Source organism: Stegostoma tigrinum, chromosome 17 (assembly GCF_030684315.1).
Source record: "Stegostoma tigrinum isolate sSteTig4 chromosome 17, sSteTig4.hap1, whole genome shotgun sequence".
Lineage (NCBI taxonomy): Eukaryota > Metazoa > Chordata > Chondrichthyes > Orectolobiformes > Stegostomatidae > Stegostoma > Stegostoma tigrinum.
In genome coordinates, this window is record NC_081370.1 from 32,868,738 (window position 1) to 32,889,712 (window position 20,975).

The 20,975-nt window shown below is 38.9% G+C and overlaps 1 protein-coding gene across 13 annotated transcripts in view; it reads right to left on the reverse strand.

Annotated features, from left to right (window-relative positions):
- Nucleotides 1-20,975, reverse strand: part of sox6 (SRY-box transcription factor 6) — a 624,359-nt gene that overhangs the window by 312,196 nt on the left and 291,188 nt on the right. For all 13 annotated transcript variants that reach the window (XM_048545909.1, XM_059652056.1, XM_059652052.1 and 10 more), the window contains one exon: nt 9,565-9,775. In XM_048545909.1, coding sequence (XP_048401866.1) covers nt 9,565-9,775 — 211 coding nt within the window. The remainder of the gene's footprint in view (nt 1-9,564; nt 9,776-20,975) is intronic.

Consider the following 20,975-nt stretch of genomic DNA (forward strand, 5'->3'; position numbering starts at 1 on the left):
GATTAACAATAATTAGAATGTCAAAACCTATTATCCCCTTTATACTTGATTGATCATCAGTAGATCCAACAATTATGCAAAAGCATTCACTTCTCTGGCATTTCTCTATAATCAGAAGTTTTTTTTAGTTTATCCAAAATGTAAATGCTGCAAATTAAACCTAGTTAAAATGCAAGCAGTTTGTAAAAATAACAACATATGGATTTAAAGACAGTTTCTGAACTGCCTACAACATCAGCCAGAGAATTCAGAGTCATCAGTTCTCAAGCCAATGCTACTGGCAATTCTTGCAGGCTTGAACAAGCTGGTTAACTGCATATGGTGAGGCATGGGGACATTTGAACTGCAGTTACTCAGGGCAATGCCCGAGTTGATGTTACCAAACACTTGTTTTCTGTTCCAGTATTATTGTAACCTTTGTCCACTGTAGAAATTGCTGCAAAACAGATCTAAATGGAGATTAGTTCAACTGGAAATTGCCTCTCCAAGTCTTCCATTGCCACCACAAGATGTGAGCAAGGACTATCAATTCATGGAATGGAACGGGTTCACTAGGATCAGTGGACCATCTTGCAAAGCTGTATACAGTCACCCCAGAATTGAAACTAGTTTTGTTGGGTGCTGCTCTGCCTCTCTAAGGGTAATTGTTTATCCCTAGACTCCTTTTACTGTGCTTCCCAAATTGCTGAAAACACTGCAAACAGTAAGATCAGAGAATCATACTAGGTCACTTTATCCATCAGTTGTGCTAAGTTGATCAATCTCAGAATTGATCAACCTCACCCAAGGGTGGTTGTCCGTGGAGGTGAGTTAACTGGCCAAGTGAGGAAAAGTGATTGCAATGGTGTAATTAAATGAAAAATGAACTTTATAGGCCAAGTAGATGATTTTACATTACATTGAGAACATGGCACTATTTGGTTGGATCAATGAAAATATGCTGGCACACTGAACAGTGAGAGATTGGTGATTAGAGGCTTTTTGATATTAGTAATGACGGCCTGCCTACCTCTTGTGCTGAACTACAACCATTCACTGTTCTCATTTTCACACATTTGTCTAGGTTTAATATTATTTTCTTCATTCACACAATGAAGGCGTTACTGGCCAGACCAGCATTGATTGCCCGTTCTCATTGCCTGATGGCAGTTAGGAGTCAACCACATTATTGTGGACCTGGAATCATATATAGGTCCAAACAAGTAAGGATGGCAGATTCCCTCCCTAATGGATATTAGTAAGCCAGATGGGTTTTTCCTGACAATTGTCAATGGATCCATGGTCATCACTAAACTTTTAATTCCAGGTTTTACATTAAATTCAAATTCTACTATATGCCATAGTGGCATTCGAAACCTGGTCCTCAGAATATTACCTGGGTCTCTAGATTAACAATCCAGCAATAATAGCACTAGGCCATCTGCTCCTCAGAACTTTGTTATCCAGCTCCTTCAAAACCCCTATAATTTTCTTCCACACTATATCTTGAATGACAGACTCATCAATTACAGTACTTCCTTCCCAAACACACTCTTTCATAGATCGTAAAGCTATGGAACTTCTGACTTCACCTCCTCCTAATATTTACCTTAGCTTGCTATTCCTAGTCATGACTTCTTGGCTTAAAATTTTATGACATCTAATGTTTGGAAGTTTGATGGTGCCCCGAATTATCTTTCTTTCATTTTTACTTGTGATTCCCATTTTTTTTTAAATTGGAACATGCTATCTTGTGGTGCGACAGGCTTTTATTCTCAAGTCAGTATCATCTGACAATTGGATTCCCTGGAACTCTGAGCATGCTGCAGCTCATTAGGTGATGCTTCACACACATATAAAATGGTTTTGTTTTTACTGGTTTGAAATATTACCTTTGGGAACTGTGCAAGAAACGTTAACCACGACATGCAGAGAATAAATATGGTCCTAAATGAAGACTGAGAACATCTTTATGTTTTTTTTTCCCCTCTGTAAAATATTGTAGCTTTAAAAGTTAAACCTTATTTTTTGTAATTGGAACAAGCTCCAGCTAGATCTCTTCTCATAAATAATACATAAGTGTTATATAGTAAATACTGCACACAGTTTTTACTTACAGGATCTTCCTCCCACTTTTGCTAGTAGCACTTTATTGCTAAGGTGACAATTCAAACTAATGGAGTGCTCTGGAGCCATTTTCATTCATTACTGTGGTCATAAGCACTTAAGGCTCTTTCAGACTCACTAAAGGTCCCAGTTACCAAAACAGCAGCAAATGGGAACTGCATTGGCCATTTACACAGACTGAATTCAGCTGAACCAGCTCTCCATCAAGGCAACTGAATAAGTGCATCAAGATATATTTTTCCAAGATTTTCTTTTCTTTAGAATGCAATTGTATACCAAATGTCCTTAAAGCAGTGCACGATCAAATTACCAGCCATAATGACAAGGAAAGATCCAGTAGTTTGCATCACTGTATCAAGTGCTGTCAGAAAAAAGGACAGCAAATTGCAAGTAAGTGGAAAGGTATGTTACAACAAAATTTTGAACTTGTTGAACAGGTTATAGCACTGTATTCCTCTTGCTGAGTCTTTTGATAAGAGAGGGAGCAAAGACAAACAAACACTCATTAACAAATCCAAATGCAAAGATTCCCCCAAATTGTTTTATAGACAAAAGTCATCCAGTGTTTGACTGAGCCAACCGTAATGCAGCAGAAAACCTTGGGTTCAATTCTTATCTTATGATGACTTATTTGGATGTCAGCCAGGACAGCAACATAAATGTTACAATTAGATTCAGGCTCATGGGTCAGGAGAAAGAAAATCAACCAGAGTGCCCATTCAGGACTGAAGACCAGCATGATTTAGAGCCAGGAATGAACTGCGACATAAGCCTGAGCGAGCACTGTTCATCTCTCCCGCTTGTTACTTTTTAAAGTTACAACTCTTCTGATAAGGACAAAGAACTGTGGATGCTGGAAATCTGGACCAAAAGAAGGCCGAAAGTGCTAGAGAAACTCAGAAGATCTTTAGAGAGAAAAAGAGAGTTTTTCACTGGACTTGAAACATTAATTCTTTTTTTTCTCCACAGATGCTACCAGATCTGCTTAGTTTCTACCACAACTCTTGACTCTGGCTTCTTCCAAACCTCTTCCCCTCCTTGATGCCTATACTCTACACACTCAAACTCAATCTCTACATCCTTCCACCTTCCTCTTCTCCTTTAAAGTTCTTGAAAAAGCCAAAGTTTAGAAAACTTTGGTCACTTCTTCGCTTCCTTTTCTCCTTTTAATTTTGCTTATGCCGTTCTGGAGCACCTCGGGGCTTATTTTTAATGGTGTTATATACATCAATGCAGAGTAATGATGTTGCGTGTTCAGCTACTGGGATAGTGACAGTAATGTGCCTTTGATGATATGATGCATTTTTTTCTGACTTTTTTTTATTGGTGTGAAAGTCCTCCTTGCCAAAGCTCCTAATTAATCACATTGCATCTCTCTCTATACATATATAATTTTGAAGCCAACTAAATGAACATTTGTGACAACAGCAATGTTTTACTCTAACATGATTCGGTATGTTTCGAGAGAATGATCTAAGATCACCTATTTTATAATGAAATCATTTTAGAATCACTCAGCCTCTTTTTCCAGTTCCTATTACAGATTGAAGGGGTTCTGATTAGACTGCTTCTGCTTTGAGGAAGTTGCAGTTATCTGCTTTTGACTGTCATGAAATTACAATCAAAATGACACATGCACAGGAAGTGTGAGTGAAAATGTTGACAATGGTAATTATTACTGTACACTCCAAACAAACGGGGCAGAATAGCAGGTCAAACCTGCAGCCTCCTCCATTGTTTGTTTTTAGTCTTGTCAGTAGCATCAAAAACAAGGGTCCATGCAGTGTGAAAATAGAGTGTAAATCACACTATCCTGCTTGATAGAGTGGCTTCAGCAGAGACCTCGAAGCATATCTTTATGGACATTGGTTGGGTGACCCCAACCATGGTATATCCATCTCATGTTAATCCACACCTCTTGGAATCTATGAATATTATTAGTTATTTGTTTGATGCTGCTACCACTTGATCAGATGTTCTTATGGGGTAATTGAGGTAAGTGTGCATCCTCTCATGAACTTATGCATTGTGTACTATTCTGGTATATAAGACACAGACGCGGTCACACTTTAGTACAAAACATTTAAAAAATGATTGTTGTAGTATAATGGACAGTTTCTGTTTCTCCTTCAATTCCTGTGGCAACTTCAACGTGTTTGGATGGATTTTCACCATCATTATTTAAGCTGTAATTGAGCAGAGATAAAAAACATATCTTTTACAGACACCACTTGATTTAAATTTCAGATCGCTGACCAAACAGTGAAGATGAAAATCTATCCTATATCTCTCATCTGCTTTAGTGTATGGAAGTCTGGCACATGATTTGCTGTTTCAAACACTGCTCACTGGGTTCTGTTCATCATTACTTAAGATCCTTTTCTAATTTGTGAACTGCGCACTGTGACGGAATTTTCCTTCTTTCAGCCAAGAATTTAAGGTAGTCTTGGGTAACCCTTCATTTGATGATGTCAAATAATCTCAGCATACCCTCGACAGTATGACATTGGCCTTAGGTAACACTGTTGCTGTGTCAGCTTACTTACCATAGTAGAAGTTGAAGTCTTCGATGGATCATCTAAAAAAATTGCTATTTGGTAAGTAAAAGGTCTCATTACGTCAATTATTTTAATCTTAATTATCAGATCCTGTTCATCCCGTACACTATTATCTTCAGATAAACATCATTAAGTGCCGATCTCTCTTGCTTAATGAAACATTTCTTTATCCAGATGTGTATTTGGTGATGGTATTCTGCCCAGGGAAGTAAGCTGTTAGATGGAGCTCAGCCGTGTTTCCTCTGCCTTAAGTTCTGACTGAAATATAGCCTCAATCTTCATCAAACCGATGGATATTGCACTTCTTGGCTGCAAGTGCAAAATGGTTTGTTTTGGGTTGCAAGTCCAAAACATGTACAGTACAGAAAGAGGCCACTTCACAGAGTTAGCGAGTCATAGAATCATAGAGTTGTATAGCACAAAAACAGACCCCTCAGTCCAACTTGGACCTGCTGACCAGATGTCCCAAATTAATGTAGTCTCATTTGCCAGAATTTGGCCCATAACCATTCCCATTTATGTACTCATCCAGATGCTTTTTAAACACTGTAATTTTATCTGCCTCCACTACTTCCTCTGGCAGTTCATTTCATACATGTACCACCCTCTACGTAAAAATATTGCCCCTTAGATCCTTCTTCGCCTCTCACCTTAAAACTATGTTCTCTATTTTTGGACTCCCCTGTCCTGGGAAAAAGACCTTGGCTATTCACCCTGTCCATGCTCCTCATAATTTTATAAACGTCTATAAGGTCACCCCTCAGCCTCCCAAGCTCCAGCCTATTCAGACTCTCCTCATAGCTCAAACCCTCCAAAATCACCATCATCCTTGGAAATCTTTTCTGAACCCTTTCAAGTTTACTTCCACTTTTCCTGTAGCAAAGAGACCAGAACTGAATGCAAAATTCCAAAAGTGGCCTAAATAATGTCCTGTACAGCCATGAAATCCCAACTCCTGTACTCAATGCACTGGCTAATAAAGGTCAACAAACAAACACCTTCTTCACTACCCTGTCTACCTGCGACTCCACTTTCAATGAACTATGAACCTGTAACCCAAGGTCTCTTTGTTCAACACACTCATCAGGATCTTACCATTAGCTGTATAAATCCTGCCCCGATTTGCCTTACCAAAATGCAGCATCTCACGTTTATCTAAATTAAGCACCATCTGTCACTGCTCGGCCCATTGGATCAAGGTTCCATTGTACTCTGAGAACCCTTCTTCGCTGTCCACTATTTTCATCTAAGACCCATTTAAAAGTTATTATAGACTTTGCTTTCACTACAATATTTAATACAGCATTTCACGTCTTACATCTTGTGGAAGGCACAATCGTTCAATTGTTGTTTGTTTGGGGATGGAATTAGTTGTAAAATCTAAATGAACTGATTCAACTACCAGTGTAGACAGCTTTTCCTCATTTATTTTTATCCCCATACTTTTCAACATTTCTATCAAATCTTCTCCCTTCAGTGAAAAGAAGTCAGTTTCTGGTCCTTTCTCATATTTCAAAGCTCTTGTCTCTGTTATAATTGTAGCAAAGTTCCTGAACTCTTCCACTCAACATCCTTGAAGTCCCATCTAACGTACAATGTTGAAGACAAAACTTTGCATATTTTACAGCAGCCTTACCAATATTTGCATTGACTTAGTGTATAATTCTTCTTATTTCACCATCCTGTTATAAACTCTACAGTATCATATTTGTTACTTAAGTTTTATCAACTTTCCCTCCCCAGTCAGATTCCTACCTTCCATCCAAGGGCCCTGACCCAAAACGTTAACTTGCTTGCTCCTCTGATGCTGCCTGGCCTGCTGTGTTCCTCCAGCTCCACACTGTGTTATCTCTGACTCCAGTATCAGCAGTTCTTACTATCTCTGATTGAGTTATAACCCCACTGCAAAGCCTCTGCTCGGAATGCCCACCTTGAGTAAGTTATCCTCCTCCCTCTGGAAAGACCTCAGTGGATCTCTCCACCACTGCAACCCTCTGGTAATCTCTTCGGCTCTGAAACTGTGCAGCCCCATTTCTAAGAAGGGTCCCAACCTGAAACGTCAACTTTCCTGCTCCTCGGATGCTGCCTGGCCTGCTGTGGTCCTCCAGCTCCACACTGCATTATCTTATCCAAAATTTTGTTGCCCATATCATAGCAACAAATGTTGTTTCCCCAATATTCCGATTCTCATTTTCCTGTATTAGCCAATGAGCTGCTTTCACTTCAGCTTTAAAATTCCCATCCCTCTTGGCCCCATGCCTCTCTTAATAATGACGTCCAACTAATCAAGCCTCTGACACCTTAATAATCCTCCACTGGCTTCTTTTGTATTTCCAACCGTAACCTTTCCACCTTGGATGACTGACTTCAGCTGTCTGGAGCGTAAGCTCTTAAGTTTCTTCCCTACACTTCAACTCCCTACCTCTATCCCCCTAAGGTACTCCGTAAAATACAGCTCTCTCTCAAACTTTTCAACATTTGTCCTATCATCTCATGACATGTCTTAATAACAAATTTGTGATCACTTTTTGGTATAAGTGTTGATGGTTTCATAAGTGTAAGTTGTTGTCTTCCTACTTTAAGAGATTTATAAATCCAAAACCTGGGCCTTTGTTTTACTATGTTTTGAACAAATATTTTACAGCATCGGCCCAGTTCTTACTATCTTTGAGTGCATTATAACCATGTTCTCCAGAAGGAGCTTTCAACTGTCCCACAGTTAATGTGTCCTGTATTTTTGTACTATTAACAAAATTTGACACAATGTCACCTACATTAAAAAAAACAGAAACTTTAAATGTATTAAAGGAACAGTAATCTAAATCTGAACCACGGTCATCAGCAAATAACTGTCTGAAAAATTGACTCTTCGATTTCGGTCTTTATTTGAACTGCTTAAGTTGAACAGTTTTCCATTTGCAAGTTCCTCTTGGGAATTCATTTGATTTCCTTCACCATAAGCAGGAAAGTTGAGGAGAAACATATAACTTTGTTGGACTCCACTGATGATGATAATCAGTTATCACATTACACACCTACTAAATCACATTGATAAACATGTCAGCCAAACTTGGTTTTAAACATTTTCAATCTTAATCTGCTAACTATACCAAAGGCTTGGATCAGGTTGACAAAAACCAAGACAGACCTGCCCTGTCTTTATATGTTTCTCTACAATGAAAACTATCTCTAGGCTTTTTTGTAAAATAAAATTTGCACTGGATTCCTTGAAGCGCATTATCTGAGATTATTGCTGGCAAAAACCTTTCAAACAGAGGCACAAGCATGCACACTGGTTTTCAGATTCAGAAGTCTCAGATTTGTACTGTGTGGTAACAAATGCATTCTTCAGTTCTGTCAAAATCACGTCTCAATTACTAATTAGCTTGAAAGTCCTGAAGTAGTATTTTGCAATGACTGAACTAGCAAACTTGCATATTTCTGTTGGAAAGTTATTTGAGATTTATATCTTACAATCATTGATTGTCAGGTTAGGTTATGGTTAGTTGATAGCCTTGAAAGAAGTGTGTGATATCGCTCAGTTCTGCTGGTCTAGAATTCTGACTTACAGGCCTGTCACTGATTAATGTAGAGGGACTTGACATTACTTATTTATCCAAAGGCCAGGCGAAATAAGTTACCTATCAGTTTCAAGTATTCAAGTTGAAATAAATCCGAACTTCAGCCCTGTTCCTGGTATTACAAATCCACATATTCTGGGCAAAAGAAATCCTAAAGCTACGTGGTGCCTTGTGTCACATCAGCATTGTAGAAAATTCTTGTCTGATTGAGGATGAAGTGGATTGTTGGCTGTGTAGAGGGACAGTCACGTTGTATTTGACATGGGGGCACTTGCAGCTGACATTTGGCAAGATGTAAAGCTCGTCTGTGTCTGCTCTAATTGGCATTAAATCAACTTAAAACTTTTGAAAAAACCTTTGCGATATAGTCTGTGTCTGATTTGCTCCAAAGTGATTGTAGCATTTACTTACACACAAATGTTTCGCAAGTTACATGTCTGAGGAGCAAATGGATGTATTGATGTTTTAATGAAATATATTAATTGTTTTTATGACACCAGATGTTCTCAGTTCCTTTAAACATAAGACACTCACATATGAAGTATATGCCATAGTGTTACATTAAAATATTCTTGTTGTCAGCCACTATGTAGGACTTCTTTTTTACCTAGACATTCAATTAAATACAATTTCTAATTTCCAAGAAAGCTAAAGCAAAAATTAAACAAGGAATTGATCATGGGGAAATTGGCAAGGTCAAATATTAACTACAATATTGGTAGATACGTGTATACCCATCTCAGTTTTTCTACCCTTCAACATGGCATTTTTGAACTGCGTTATTTCAGACATTCTATTTTAAAACCAACATCTCAAAGTACATGTAAATCAAGAAACTATTATATCTCTATGCTGCATGGGGTTTAACTTACACTTTTCATAGTTTAATTCAGCTACTCCGTGAGTGTGAATTGTGTAATGACTGAAACCCTTCTCTAGACAGACTGAAAGATGAATAATAATGTGGTGTAAGATCTTCCTTCTTGCCACATTTATGCAAACCACAGATAAGATGATTTTTATTACCTTAGTACCATCTCTTAAAATAAAGTGAAAGTTGTCTGCTTTATAACTTAGGTGGATGAGGAGAAGGATGTTGAAGTATTTTGGCTTTGGATAGTCATTTCATTGCACTATGTTACAATACCAAAGAAAGAGGTATTAAATAAACTCTCTAATGGATCGAAAAGTGATTCTGTCAGGGTGAGCATAATACAACAGTTTTAACCTGCCAACTTCACAAACCTGTTTTGGCCCATCCCCAACAAGTTTCTGTCAACCACGTGTGGAACTCAAAAGTAAATGTAGCCCATGCATACCGTCTTGTTCAGTCTTTGTCATTTCTTCGAGCTTCTTCTGTTTCAGTGTGTCCACCACGTCGGCTAAGCTTCCTTTACGGCGCTCAGGTGTTCCAAAGACTGCACCAGTCATCATATCACCGCGTTCACGGGCCCCTTCATCTGGCTTGTGTGGTGAGGTAGTTGCATTTCGGAAGGAGTATAGGGAACAGACTTTGTTGTTGTCAGAATCCTATTAAAAGAAAGAGATAAAGCATAAGGCGACACAGTCACACTCACAACTGAATCAAAAAAGCCAAAGCATTTTCTTTAAACTATTTTATACTGTTTTATTTCCCCCAACGTGTAATTGTCTTTTTCTCTTCCCTGCCACTATCTTCAGCTCTGGGTACCAAATAGGTTGGTGAAATTATATACATTGAAGGACATCGCAGTGCGGTTCTGCAATTACTTGTATGGTATTCAAAAGGATTCTAACAGAAGAGTCATTCTTCCAATGTATAGAGAATAGTCTTGTAAACATATGAGTTCAGATATCAGTTAAGGCTGGAATTAAATGCAAGTTATTTTTAGTGTAGAGTTTAACTCTGTTTGAGTCAAGCAATGTAATACCTGGTTGACTTGTTTAGTTATAAGATCAGTGCTGTTAGATGAAATCTTAAATGGATAGCAAACAATTAGATACCAGAGAAACATCAGCTGTCAAACTTTATGATAGCAATAGTGCTAGGTATAACATTGACAAACCGCAGTAGATTTCACAAATTTAGCTGATGAAATTTATCAATTATCACATTTGCAAATTGCACAAAGATATTGAGGAGTTGATCATTATCACAGGAAAATGTCAATCCACTTTCAATCCGCGAACACAATCTTGTACTTCTGAAATTTTGCCTTGAGAATCTGAATAATGCTCAGTTTCATAAGTAATCCCAACAATAGATTGAAAATTTACAATTCATGTACCATTGAGTCATGGAGTCACACAACAGGCAAACAGACTCTTCAGTCCAACACGTCCCCACCTTACAGACATCCCAATCTGACCTAATCCCATTTGCCCACATCTGGTCCATATCACTCTAAACCTGTTTCAGAGATAGTAGGAACTGCCGATGCTGGAGAATCTGAGATAGCAAGGTGTAGAGCTGGATGAACACAGCAGGCCAAGCAGCATTAAAGGGGCAGGAAGGCTGACGTTTTGGGCCTATGTCTGTATTTTGCATTCAATTGGCTAGCTCCCCTGGATCCCATGTGACCTACTTTACTAACCAGCCTACCATTGAAACCTTGTTGAACACTTTGCTGAAGTTCATACAGACAATGTCTAACACACCGCTTTCATCTATCCTCTTTGTTACTTCCTCAGAAAAACACGATGAATTTAGCGACAAATAACTTCACAGACACAAAGCCAAGCTGACTATACCTAATCAGCCCTTGCCTTTCCAGATGCATGCAAATCCTATCCCCCTCAGAGTACCCTCCAACAGCCTACCCACCACTGACTTAAGGCTCACCAGTCTATATTTCCCTGGCTTTTCCTCACCCCCTTTCTTAAATAATGGCACCACATTAGTGAACATCCAGTCTTCCACCACTTTACCCATGGCTGAATGATATAAATATCTCAGTACAAGTCCCAGTAATCTCTTCCCTAGCTTCCCACAAAGTTCTGGGATACACTTGATCATGTACCAGGGACTTTAAGCCCTGTAGCACCTTGTCTTTTCAAGACATCACTGTTTATTCCCCTTGTTTCCTAGCTTTCGTTGTCATTCTCCACAGCAAATATTGACAAGAAATATTTGTTTAGTATCTCATCCATCCCCTACGGTTCCACACATAAACAGCCACATTGATCTTCAAGGACCCCTATTCTCTCCATGGTTACTCATTTGCTGTTCATGTATTTTTCTAAATCTCTTTGGATGTTCTTCAATTCTATTTGCCAAAGCTATTTCATGTCCCCTTTTTGACGTCCAGATTTCGCTCTTAAATATCTTCCTGTCCTTCTGTCTCTTTCCACTTATTTTTAAAAATCCTCAAACAAATTGCACACAAAATTAGCGTGGTGAACAGATCAATAATTTATCCTATGAATGGCGTTCAAAATTTTCATCCCCATATTGCTCCATAGATAAACACACTGCAATCAAGATTGACTGTATTGAGGGCATAATCCATATACAATACCTATACACACAAATGTCAGTAACATATTCAGGGGTAGACTTCAATATGTTTTTGTGAAACTTAAAACAAAATTACTGTGATTCTCATTAAGCAACAAGAATTTTTTTTTGTGTGAGATGCTCTGAAAACGTTTCCTTCCAGGCAAAATACAAAGGGTAAATTTCTTCAGTTCTATTATTGCCTCTGAAATTAACAACATTTTTCAGCAGAGCCCTCCCTACCTCCTCAGCACTCAAAGTGAGAACCAAAACCTATACTTAGGTGTCTGTTAGTGTTCCCACACAAGGATTGAAGGAATGGTGTTCTTTGACACTAAGACCAAGCCAAATGTTGCATCTTTCATGTGCGGTTAGAAGAAGTAACACAAGAAGTAGCAAGTGCCACCAAGCTCACTGTATGAAGGGTGTTTAAGAAGGCAGTGTGTTACAGGGCAATTTGAAATATTGCAAAACAGACTGTGTTAATCCTCAGAATAAAATCCCTAAATGTTTGATTTTGAATTTCTCTTTTTCTTGTTTTTGATTTTTGTTTTGATTTGTTGAGATCTGTAGAGAAAGGAATTACGCAGAGTTTCATTGTACCCTGCAGGCACACTCTCTGACTAGAACTGGCGACGATGTCAGCAGAGTGCATCTGTTCTCACTGTGTGTTTGCCTGCTGACATATGTGGAGCAGCCAGTTAACATAAGATTGTGCATTATAGCCAGGAGCTGGTTGAATCAACTGAGCCAGTAAGACAAATGAGAGAGGAAACTAAGTCACTTGCATTGAAATTGTCATACCCTCATCTCTGAATCAGTAGGTATGGGTTCAGGTTCCTTTCCAAAAACTTAAACACAACACTTAGTCTTACATTCCAGTGTAAGACTGATGGAGTGCTGCACAGTTGGAGGACTCACCTTTCAGGTTGTACATTAAACTAGAGATACCAGCTGCCCTCTCAGGAGAACATAAAAGATCCAGTGACACTTTTCAAAAAGTGGCAGCAGTGTCCTAACTAATTTTCTTCTCAATCACCATCACCAACCAAGAAATAAAAACGAAAAGTGCTGGAGAAAATCAGCAGGTCTGATAACATCTGTGAGCAGAGTTAATGTTTTAAATCAAATATGACAGTTCATCGGACAAACAAGAGGCATTTTGAATGCAAAATATTAACTGCTTCTGAAGCCACAGATTCTGCCAGACCTGTTGAGTTTCATCAGCACTTTTTGCTTTTATATCAGATTTCCAGCACCCATAGTATATTCTTGTTATTATCATATTCCGAATTTATGGGATATATTCTTGTTCGCTGTGTGTAAATTGATTGCTACAAAATGACAGTGATTACACTTAGTTCACAAAAAGCACTTTGAACATACAGCCGAAGAAATAGAATTAAAAGTAACAATTAGCTCCTTCAAATCCATCCTATCACTCAGTAAGTTCCTGGCTGATTTTCTACCTCAATGTCAAAATCCCACAATATCCCCTTGATATCCAAAAGTGACCAATTATTGTCTTGAATAAATTACCTGACTCCAACACTTTCTAAGGTAGAGGATTCAAAAAATTCATAACCATTTAAATGAAAAAATTTCTCCTCATTTCAATTCCAAATAGCTAACCTGTTATTCTGACACAGATGCTAGGTACTACAGCTAGGAAAAACATCCATCCATCTTACACTTCATAAATTTTATATGTTTCAATTACAGCACAGCTCATTGTTGTCAAATCTACAAAATACAAATTTAACCTGATTATTCACTTCTCCTGGTACAAACTCTACCTTTCAGAAACATGTCTGTGTAATCTAATTCGGGTGTGAGCAATGCAGGCTATGGCAAGGTGTAGAGCAGAATCAGGTGACAAGTGTGGTGACCTTTCCCTACAACTGCAGGTGGTGCTACACATGCCCCTAAACCTTCTTCTCACCTCCATTCGAGGCCCAAGACAAACAAACTTTACATATCAGACACAGGTTCACCTGTACATCCTCCAAACTGGTCTACTATATCTATTGCTCCCAATGTGGCCTCCTCTACATTGGTGAGACTAAACACAGACTCGGTGACAGATTTGTGGTGCACCTGCAAATGTACACTATAATCAACAATACTTTCCCATTACTAACCATTTTAACTCCCACTCCCACTCCCTGGGTGACATGACTATCCTGGGCAGCATCCCATGTCACAATGTTACCACACGCAAACTGGAGGAGCAGCACCTCATATTCTACCTCAGGAGCCTGCAGCCCAATGTGGCCTAAACATAGAATTCACCAGTTTCAAAATCTCCCCACCCCAGCCTCATCCCATGTCCAACCCTCCCTTTCATCCCTACCGCCTTAACCTGACAGAACCTGTCCATCTGCTTCCTCACCTATCCATCCCATTCTTCCCTCTGACCAATCCCCACTACCCCTACCTACATCCACCTATCGCCATCCTACCTATCTTAGCCCAGCCCCACCTCCTTCCCTCTATTTATTTCCCAGCTCCGCTCTCCCTCCCCAGTCCTGATGAAAGGTCTAAGCCCAAAACCTTGAATTTCCCGCTTCTCTGATGCTGCCTGACCTGCTGTATTCTTCCAGCTCCACACTGTATCGACTCTGACTCCAGCATCTGCAGTTCTTGCTATCGCCTGTCGACAAGAGTGGTGAGACCCATCTCAATATTGAGATCATCTCACTCCATCATTTATGCTTTCAGCAACTGGTGTAGTTGGATTGAGTAATTGATTGATTGATTGATTGATTGTCACGTGTACCAGAGTACAGGGAAAAGTTTTATTTAGTAGTAAAAATAGATCATAGTAAGCAAGGATGTACAGATCAGAGGTTGTCAAAAAAAATACTTAGACAGAGGCATACAGGTTACACTGCACGGGGCAGCACTGGACGAGATCAACGTTATCAAGATCAGCATAATTTGAGGCTAGAGAGTCTATTTTTCAGTCCAATAATGGCCAGAAAGAAGCTGTTTCTGAGCCTACCAGTTTGTGTGTTCAAGCTTCTCACCAGACAACAGCAAGATGCCAATTGAAAGTCATTGCTGCTTGTTGAACACCTTGTAAATGCCATAACTTGTCTCACTAATATTCTGAAAAAAAGGTCCTGACCCAAAAAGTCTGCTTTCCTGCTGCCTTCTCTGATGCTGCCTGACCAGCTCTGTTTCTCCAGCTCCACACTGTATTATCTCTGACTCCAGCATTGCCAATTCTTACTATCTTTCATTAATATTCAGGCCTCCATCTTATGAAATCGTCAAACAAGTTCAAATATGATACCAGAACAAGCACCCAGTAGATTCATCTTGTCACTTGCTCCAAAAGACGTGCATGTTGGAAACTGGGCACCAGGCACAAGCACCCATGTTCACAGATCTTGCATAGACATCTGACATATGCTAGCTCAAAGGACCTTCATGGCACATCTCCAAATCCCTTAAAGGTCACCTCTGTGCTTCAATGCTGCACCTCAGGCTGCAGCTGCACCTATCATTGAAATGGTGCAACAAGGCCACTGTGCACTCAAGTACATGTGCCCAGATCGTGGACTGGATTAAATTGTATTTCTGGACTCTTCCATTGCGGTCATAGTGCACAATCCCTCTGAACCTTTCTGGATAGTCATGGCATCCATGCCTTGCATTGCATTCCTTTGCATTTTTCCATTTTGCCCACTCAACCAGGCTCATATTACTGTTGCCTTGTCTTGCCATTGCAAACACAAAGCCAGGAAGCTTTTTATAGTTGGCAGCAGGTCTCAGTTAAGTCCAGAAGGATAGCTTTGTTCAGGGGGTTCTGGCACAGTAAGTCAAGGTCCACTGATACCAGTTCAGGCCCTGCTGGGATGGTCAGAGTCAAGACCTCCTCCTCACAGCGGGTGAGGAAGTGAATAATAAGAAGTAGACCATTTGTCTTGACTCTTTCTGCCTTATTGTAGGCTCTTCTCCTGGAATGAGAAAGAGGTAGATATTACACTAAATGAAAATAACTGGCACAGTTGATGCTGGTGGGGAAGTATCCTCAGTGAATATGCTGGTTGCACAGAGGACATCACAGTAATGGTGTCACAAGTTTGGATGGGTGGGAGGGAGTGGGGAAGATGTTGCAGGCAATAGTGGGAGTACAGTAGCAGAGACAGAGGGGATACAAAGTATTAGAGAAAAAATCAGAGTGGAGAAGAATACTAACGTTCTTGCAGTGCTGGGCATTCCTCAAGACAACTGTTAGTGCTCTAAGCTGGGTGGTATTATTGGACCGGGCTGGTGTGGTCTGGTTTTGTGGCGTCCACCACTGGTCCTGGAGGGAACTGAGGAAGTCCCACCTCTGCATGGATATTCAAGACCCTGTCTGCAAAGAAAGTACTCATTTACCCCTGCCTGTCATTTTCAGGGCAAATGCCAGGAGACATGCAGGACTAACAGTGCTTGTCTGGGTGCAAAGTATATTTTTAAAGATGGCATGGCTTCAAGGGATGCTGAAAATTCTGGGATATCCACTGAGTAGCAAGTTGTTCCTGGAGGGGATGTGGTGCATTGAGTCATCAATCAGATGTGAGAGATAACACAGGAGCATGGTGGGTAATTAATGAGGTGAGTTGGGTAAGATGGGAGTAAAAGAGCTGTCAGCAATAAACCTTCTGAAAATAACATGACAACTTGGACTTGGCCAAAAGTCATAAGATTCAGCTGTTTGTTACACTTCCTTTACAATAAGTATGTATTTTTATAGAACCTAGGTTTTCTGGCCCAGAGGTGGGTCATTACCACGGTACCAGAAGAGCGCCTCACACCCTCAGCTAAATAATGAACATAGATTCTAAACAATTGAAACCTGGCATCAATCCTTGGGATACATCACTAGTAGCAGCCTGCCAATCTGAAAATGATCCATTCCTACTATCTGTTTCCTATTTATTAACTAATCTTCAGTTCACACCAATGTAAAACAGTGAATCCCAGGATTTTTAATTTGGTGTGGCTCCATATCAGGTGCCTTTTGAAAATGCAAATACATTACTTCCACTGGTTCCCCTGATCCACCCCTGCCAGCAACAACTTGAAAGAACTCTCACAAATTTGTCAAACATGAGTTCTCTTTTATAAATCTCTGTTAACTCTGCCCAAGCAAATTATGATTTCCTAAATCTCTTGTTCACGGTGTCCCTAGTAGTAGGTTCCTGAAAGTTTTCTAATACGAATAGTAGAGCATCCAGAGATCAGACACATTCTCTATAAAGGCAACAGTTTTTTTAAGAATATATCAGAATTATCATTTTATAATTTTTAATTTTATAAGTTTTTATACTACAAGCAAGTAATCTTCTTTAAAAGAAAGGTTAAACACCTACACAACATTTTAAGGAGAACTATTCAACTGAACAGAAATGCTCATGCTCTTTCCATCTCCAACATATTCCAATTACTGTGCGGCTTAAAACAGGAAATTCTAATCTTATTTGGCGATATAAACAAAAAGACAATTGCAGCATGGTTTCCTAGCTTTAATTGCACTTGCATTCTGCTTGCTCTCCCTCAGTACAAACAAGTGCTTCTTCAGTTCAAGGCAGTACACTCCCACATGTGTAAAATTACTTAGTTAATTAGAAAGAGCTTATATCTGCCCAGATTGGTGTGGGTTTACCTTCGACTACTGAGCAGTCCTATCATTTGCAACCACAGTGATATTACATAGGCCCTCAAAGTACAAACAAGTACAAACATCTTGGGATAATTTCTAACCAGAGACACATCTTTTAATTACCTCTATTTTAAATATTTTAATTAAAGACTATTAATTACATCATGAAGCAAGAGTTCTATCATAGTTGTTGCAGGGTTGGATGAACTGACAAAATCTCTGGGCTTTTTGCCCCTACACTAGCATAAACCTATATTTAAACCAGAATGACTGGATGTTAGCCTGCGCTGCTTCTGACTTTCTTTTGCCAAATTAATCCTTTTTCACATCTGTACAGCATTTCTGAGAAGAGAGTACATGACAAGCAGATGCAATTCAAACCTACAGATCAACCTCTAAACATTGAGGAATATGGGCGCCATTATATTCCCACACCAGGCATGTTAAACACTCAGCCCTCAACATGATTTTATTCTCATGCAAAGCAAAAGATATTGCTGAGGAACGACCAAATGCAAAGATGTCATTCTGAGCAACACTATTGTTCATCCCAAGATCCCATTTTCTAAAAAATATTTATTGCAAGTGATCTAACATTATCAGCTAAGCGAACAAATTCCACAAACACTTCAAATTTCCAGTCTCTTGCTGGGTCTTTAAAGGTTTGAGTTAACTTATGAAAGGTTGAACATTGAGAAGACCAATTAAAGATAGGAGGAGAGGAGTTGGCTGTAAACCAAGATAGATAATCCTTATAAACATGCAGGAATGCAGTAAGTTTAAAGTGAATGTTGGCTGATTTGCTGCAAGATTCATGTTACACATAGTGCACATCCCAGTCAGGAGATTCTTTTCCAGTCCACCCAACAATCTAGCCTGTCCTCCCTCAATCTCAGTATTGAGTAAACTAAGGTACTGTTTCTCTAGCTGGGTGACATGTGATATCTTCATTGCTGTGTTATATTATGAAGTAAATTTCTATGGGAAAAGGACTATTTGTGTGGACATAGTTAAGAACTGTGTTTTGCATACATTGGCAGATATTCAGAAAAGTAACTGAAACCACCACCACACACATTCGCAGGCAGGAGTTATTGATCAACATGTATACCTGACTCGTTGTCCCAGTACGGAACGATAGTTTACAACAGGTTTGTCCAGGAGCAAGCCTTTGAAGAGACATGTTGTGAAATTACCAAATGCAATCATCATTAATTTCTCTCCTTAAGCATATATATATCGTAACATTTGAAGTGCCCTTCAGCTTTGGTTAGAAGTGAAAGAAAAGAAATTTATTTGGGAATTTACACAGAGATCAACAGTTACATTCATTGCTTTTTGCAATAGCTACCATGGTAGCTTCATTATTTTGAGGTGCAGATAAAACAACTCAAGCAGTTGAGATATTTTTTTCAAGGAGTAGCATTCTTGCAGTTCACCCCATTTATTCCTAACACTCAAACTGTACTGACAGCCTCTGTGGTGACTGATGGCAGGTTTTATTCAAGAAATGCCATCTAGAAGTTCAGATGATTGACAAACTACAGTGAACCATCAGAAAAATTACTGTTCAACATTTTCCAAAGTAACATGTAAAGCAACAGAACAGCAGCCAGTAACCCCAAGGGAAGCAACAATCAAAGGCTGATTTCTAATGTCACAACACATATGTCTGCCCTCTAAGCTTTACCATAATGAAGTGGTGTTAACCTGCAATGTCACATTAAGGACAACAGCCAAATGATTGCTGTCACACTAAAATAGCCTTAACTTTCAATAATACCAGAAAGATGATTCAACTATTTGCTGAAATGATTCATTATGATAAATCAATCTGCATTTGCCCATAAAATGCAATTTATCTTAAAAACTGCATTCCTTTTTTAAAAATATTGGTAGAGGAAAATCCAAAGGCAATGGTTTATTGAATACATGCAATCCAAGAGATATTAGGTAGATTTAAAGGAATAACATTGCAAAAAAAAGGGCAATTTTCCACACTACCTTCCACCTCTAACTCTATCAGCAAAACCCTTTATTCTCTTCTCCATGATAAACTGAATCTAAATTGCCCCAAAATACATATGTGCTGCTGCCCTTGATTGCTCCTTGTGCTAATAAGATCCACATTCTCAGTAAAAGGTTTATTCTCATTGCTCCATTTGCTTACTTAGTTGCTACCTTATAAAAATAGACATTGTTTTTGATCCTTGCTATGAATGAAAACCCTGTCTCCACTCTGGTATCATCCTCTCAATTTGTTTTTATCTATGACAAGCTTTGACCTGGAAACCATGGAGTAAGGAAACTTTTTAATTTCTTTAAAACATTAACTGTACTTATAATTATTTTTAAGAATATTTGAAAAGAGCAATGAGGATTTATATCAATCGTAAAAGGATTAATTGTATTTCTTTTTGGATAGGCAACAACACAGTACAGAAGTTACGCTCTGATAGAAAAGAAGCATTTTGTCTTGCACTAATGGAAACAACTTGCAAGACTTATTAATGTATAGGGAAAACAACATTTATACTGCAAAATAGGAAAGAGCTGATTAGTTGGCAAGTAGCCTCTGACTGGTACAGGTGATGCCACAAAGAATGCACCAGTTAGATAATGACTGACAGTTAACTGTAAACTTTGATAAATTTTGCACTAGGCATGTTGATTCTGATTGGTCAAGGCAGAACCCTAAGAAAGTAAATGAAGATGACTATCACTTAGTTTGCTGTATCAAAACAAATGATCAGTATAAGATGAAAAGACACAACAAAATATATCTTTTCTCTTTTATAATTCCATACAGTTCATATGACTTGGTGACCCTTAACTTTGACCTGGAAGCAGTACTAACTACAGCTGTCATACTGTTGGCAAATATAAAAGAGAGCTAAGCAGAAGAGTCACAGTGAAAGTGGTCAGCTCACAGATGCAAATGCAAAGAGAAAATCAGAGAGAAAAACATTTTTTTGCAAGGAGAATATCAAATTCCTTGTAAGAAGAGGCTAATTTTTTTTCTGTTTGGCAGGAAACAATATAAGAGCTTGTAGGGACAATACACAAGCTAGCTAAAATGATGTAAAACCTGAAAAAAAATCATTTGAAAAGCTTGGAGATGCTAAAGATCTGAGTGCTTTCCTAGACAGGGTCAAAGTGTGAAGAGAGGTGCTACTGATCAGTTCGGTGAAAAGGAACCCCGGAAAGCTACACTATCAGGGAAGTTGTGATGCAAAGGCAAGAGTGTTTTTAAAAGTGTGTCTTTCTGATTACAATGACATCCATGAAGTGTGGAGTTGAAAGTTGTTGACTGATGAGACTCCTGGCTTACACTGAGGGAATAAAGAGCAGTATATTGTGGTATTATGACACATGTCTGTGGAGAGTGTTGTAGGTACTTGTGATTCTATTAGGTGTATCTTTTTTGTTTGCATTAGGACCAGGGTTGTTCCAAGTGGAATTCAGCTTTTTAAAATCATTTGCCTATTAATTAATGATTTACTTGCAATGGCTTTGACCAGTATTTAGATAAAAGCTACATGAAATGAAATCTTGCTAGTAATTTCTTTATTTGGGGGTGTTGTTTGGAAAATTTAATT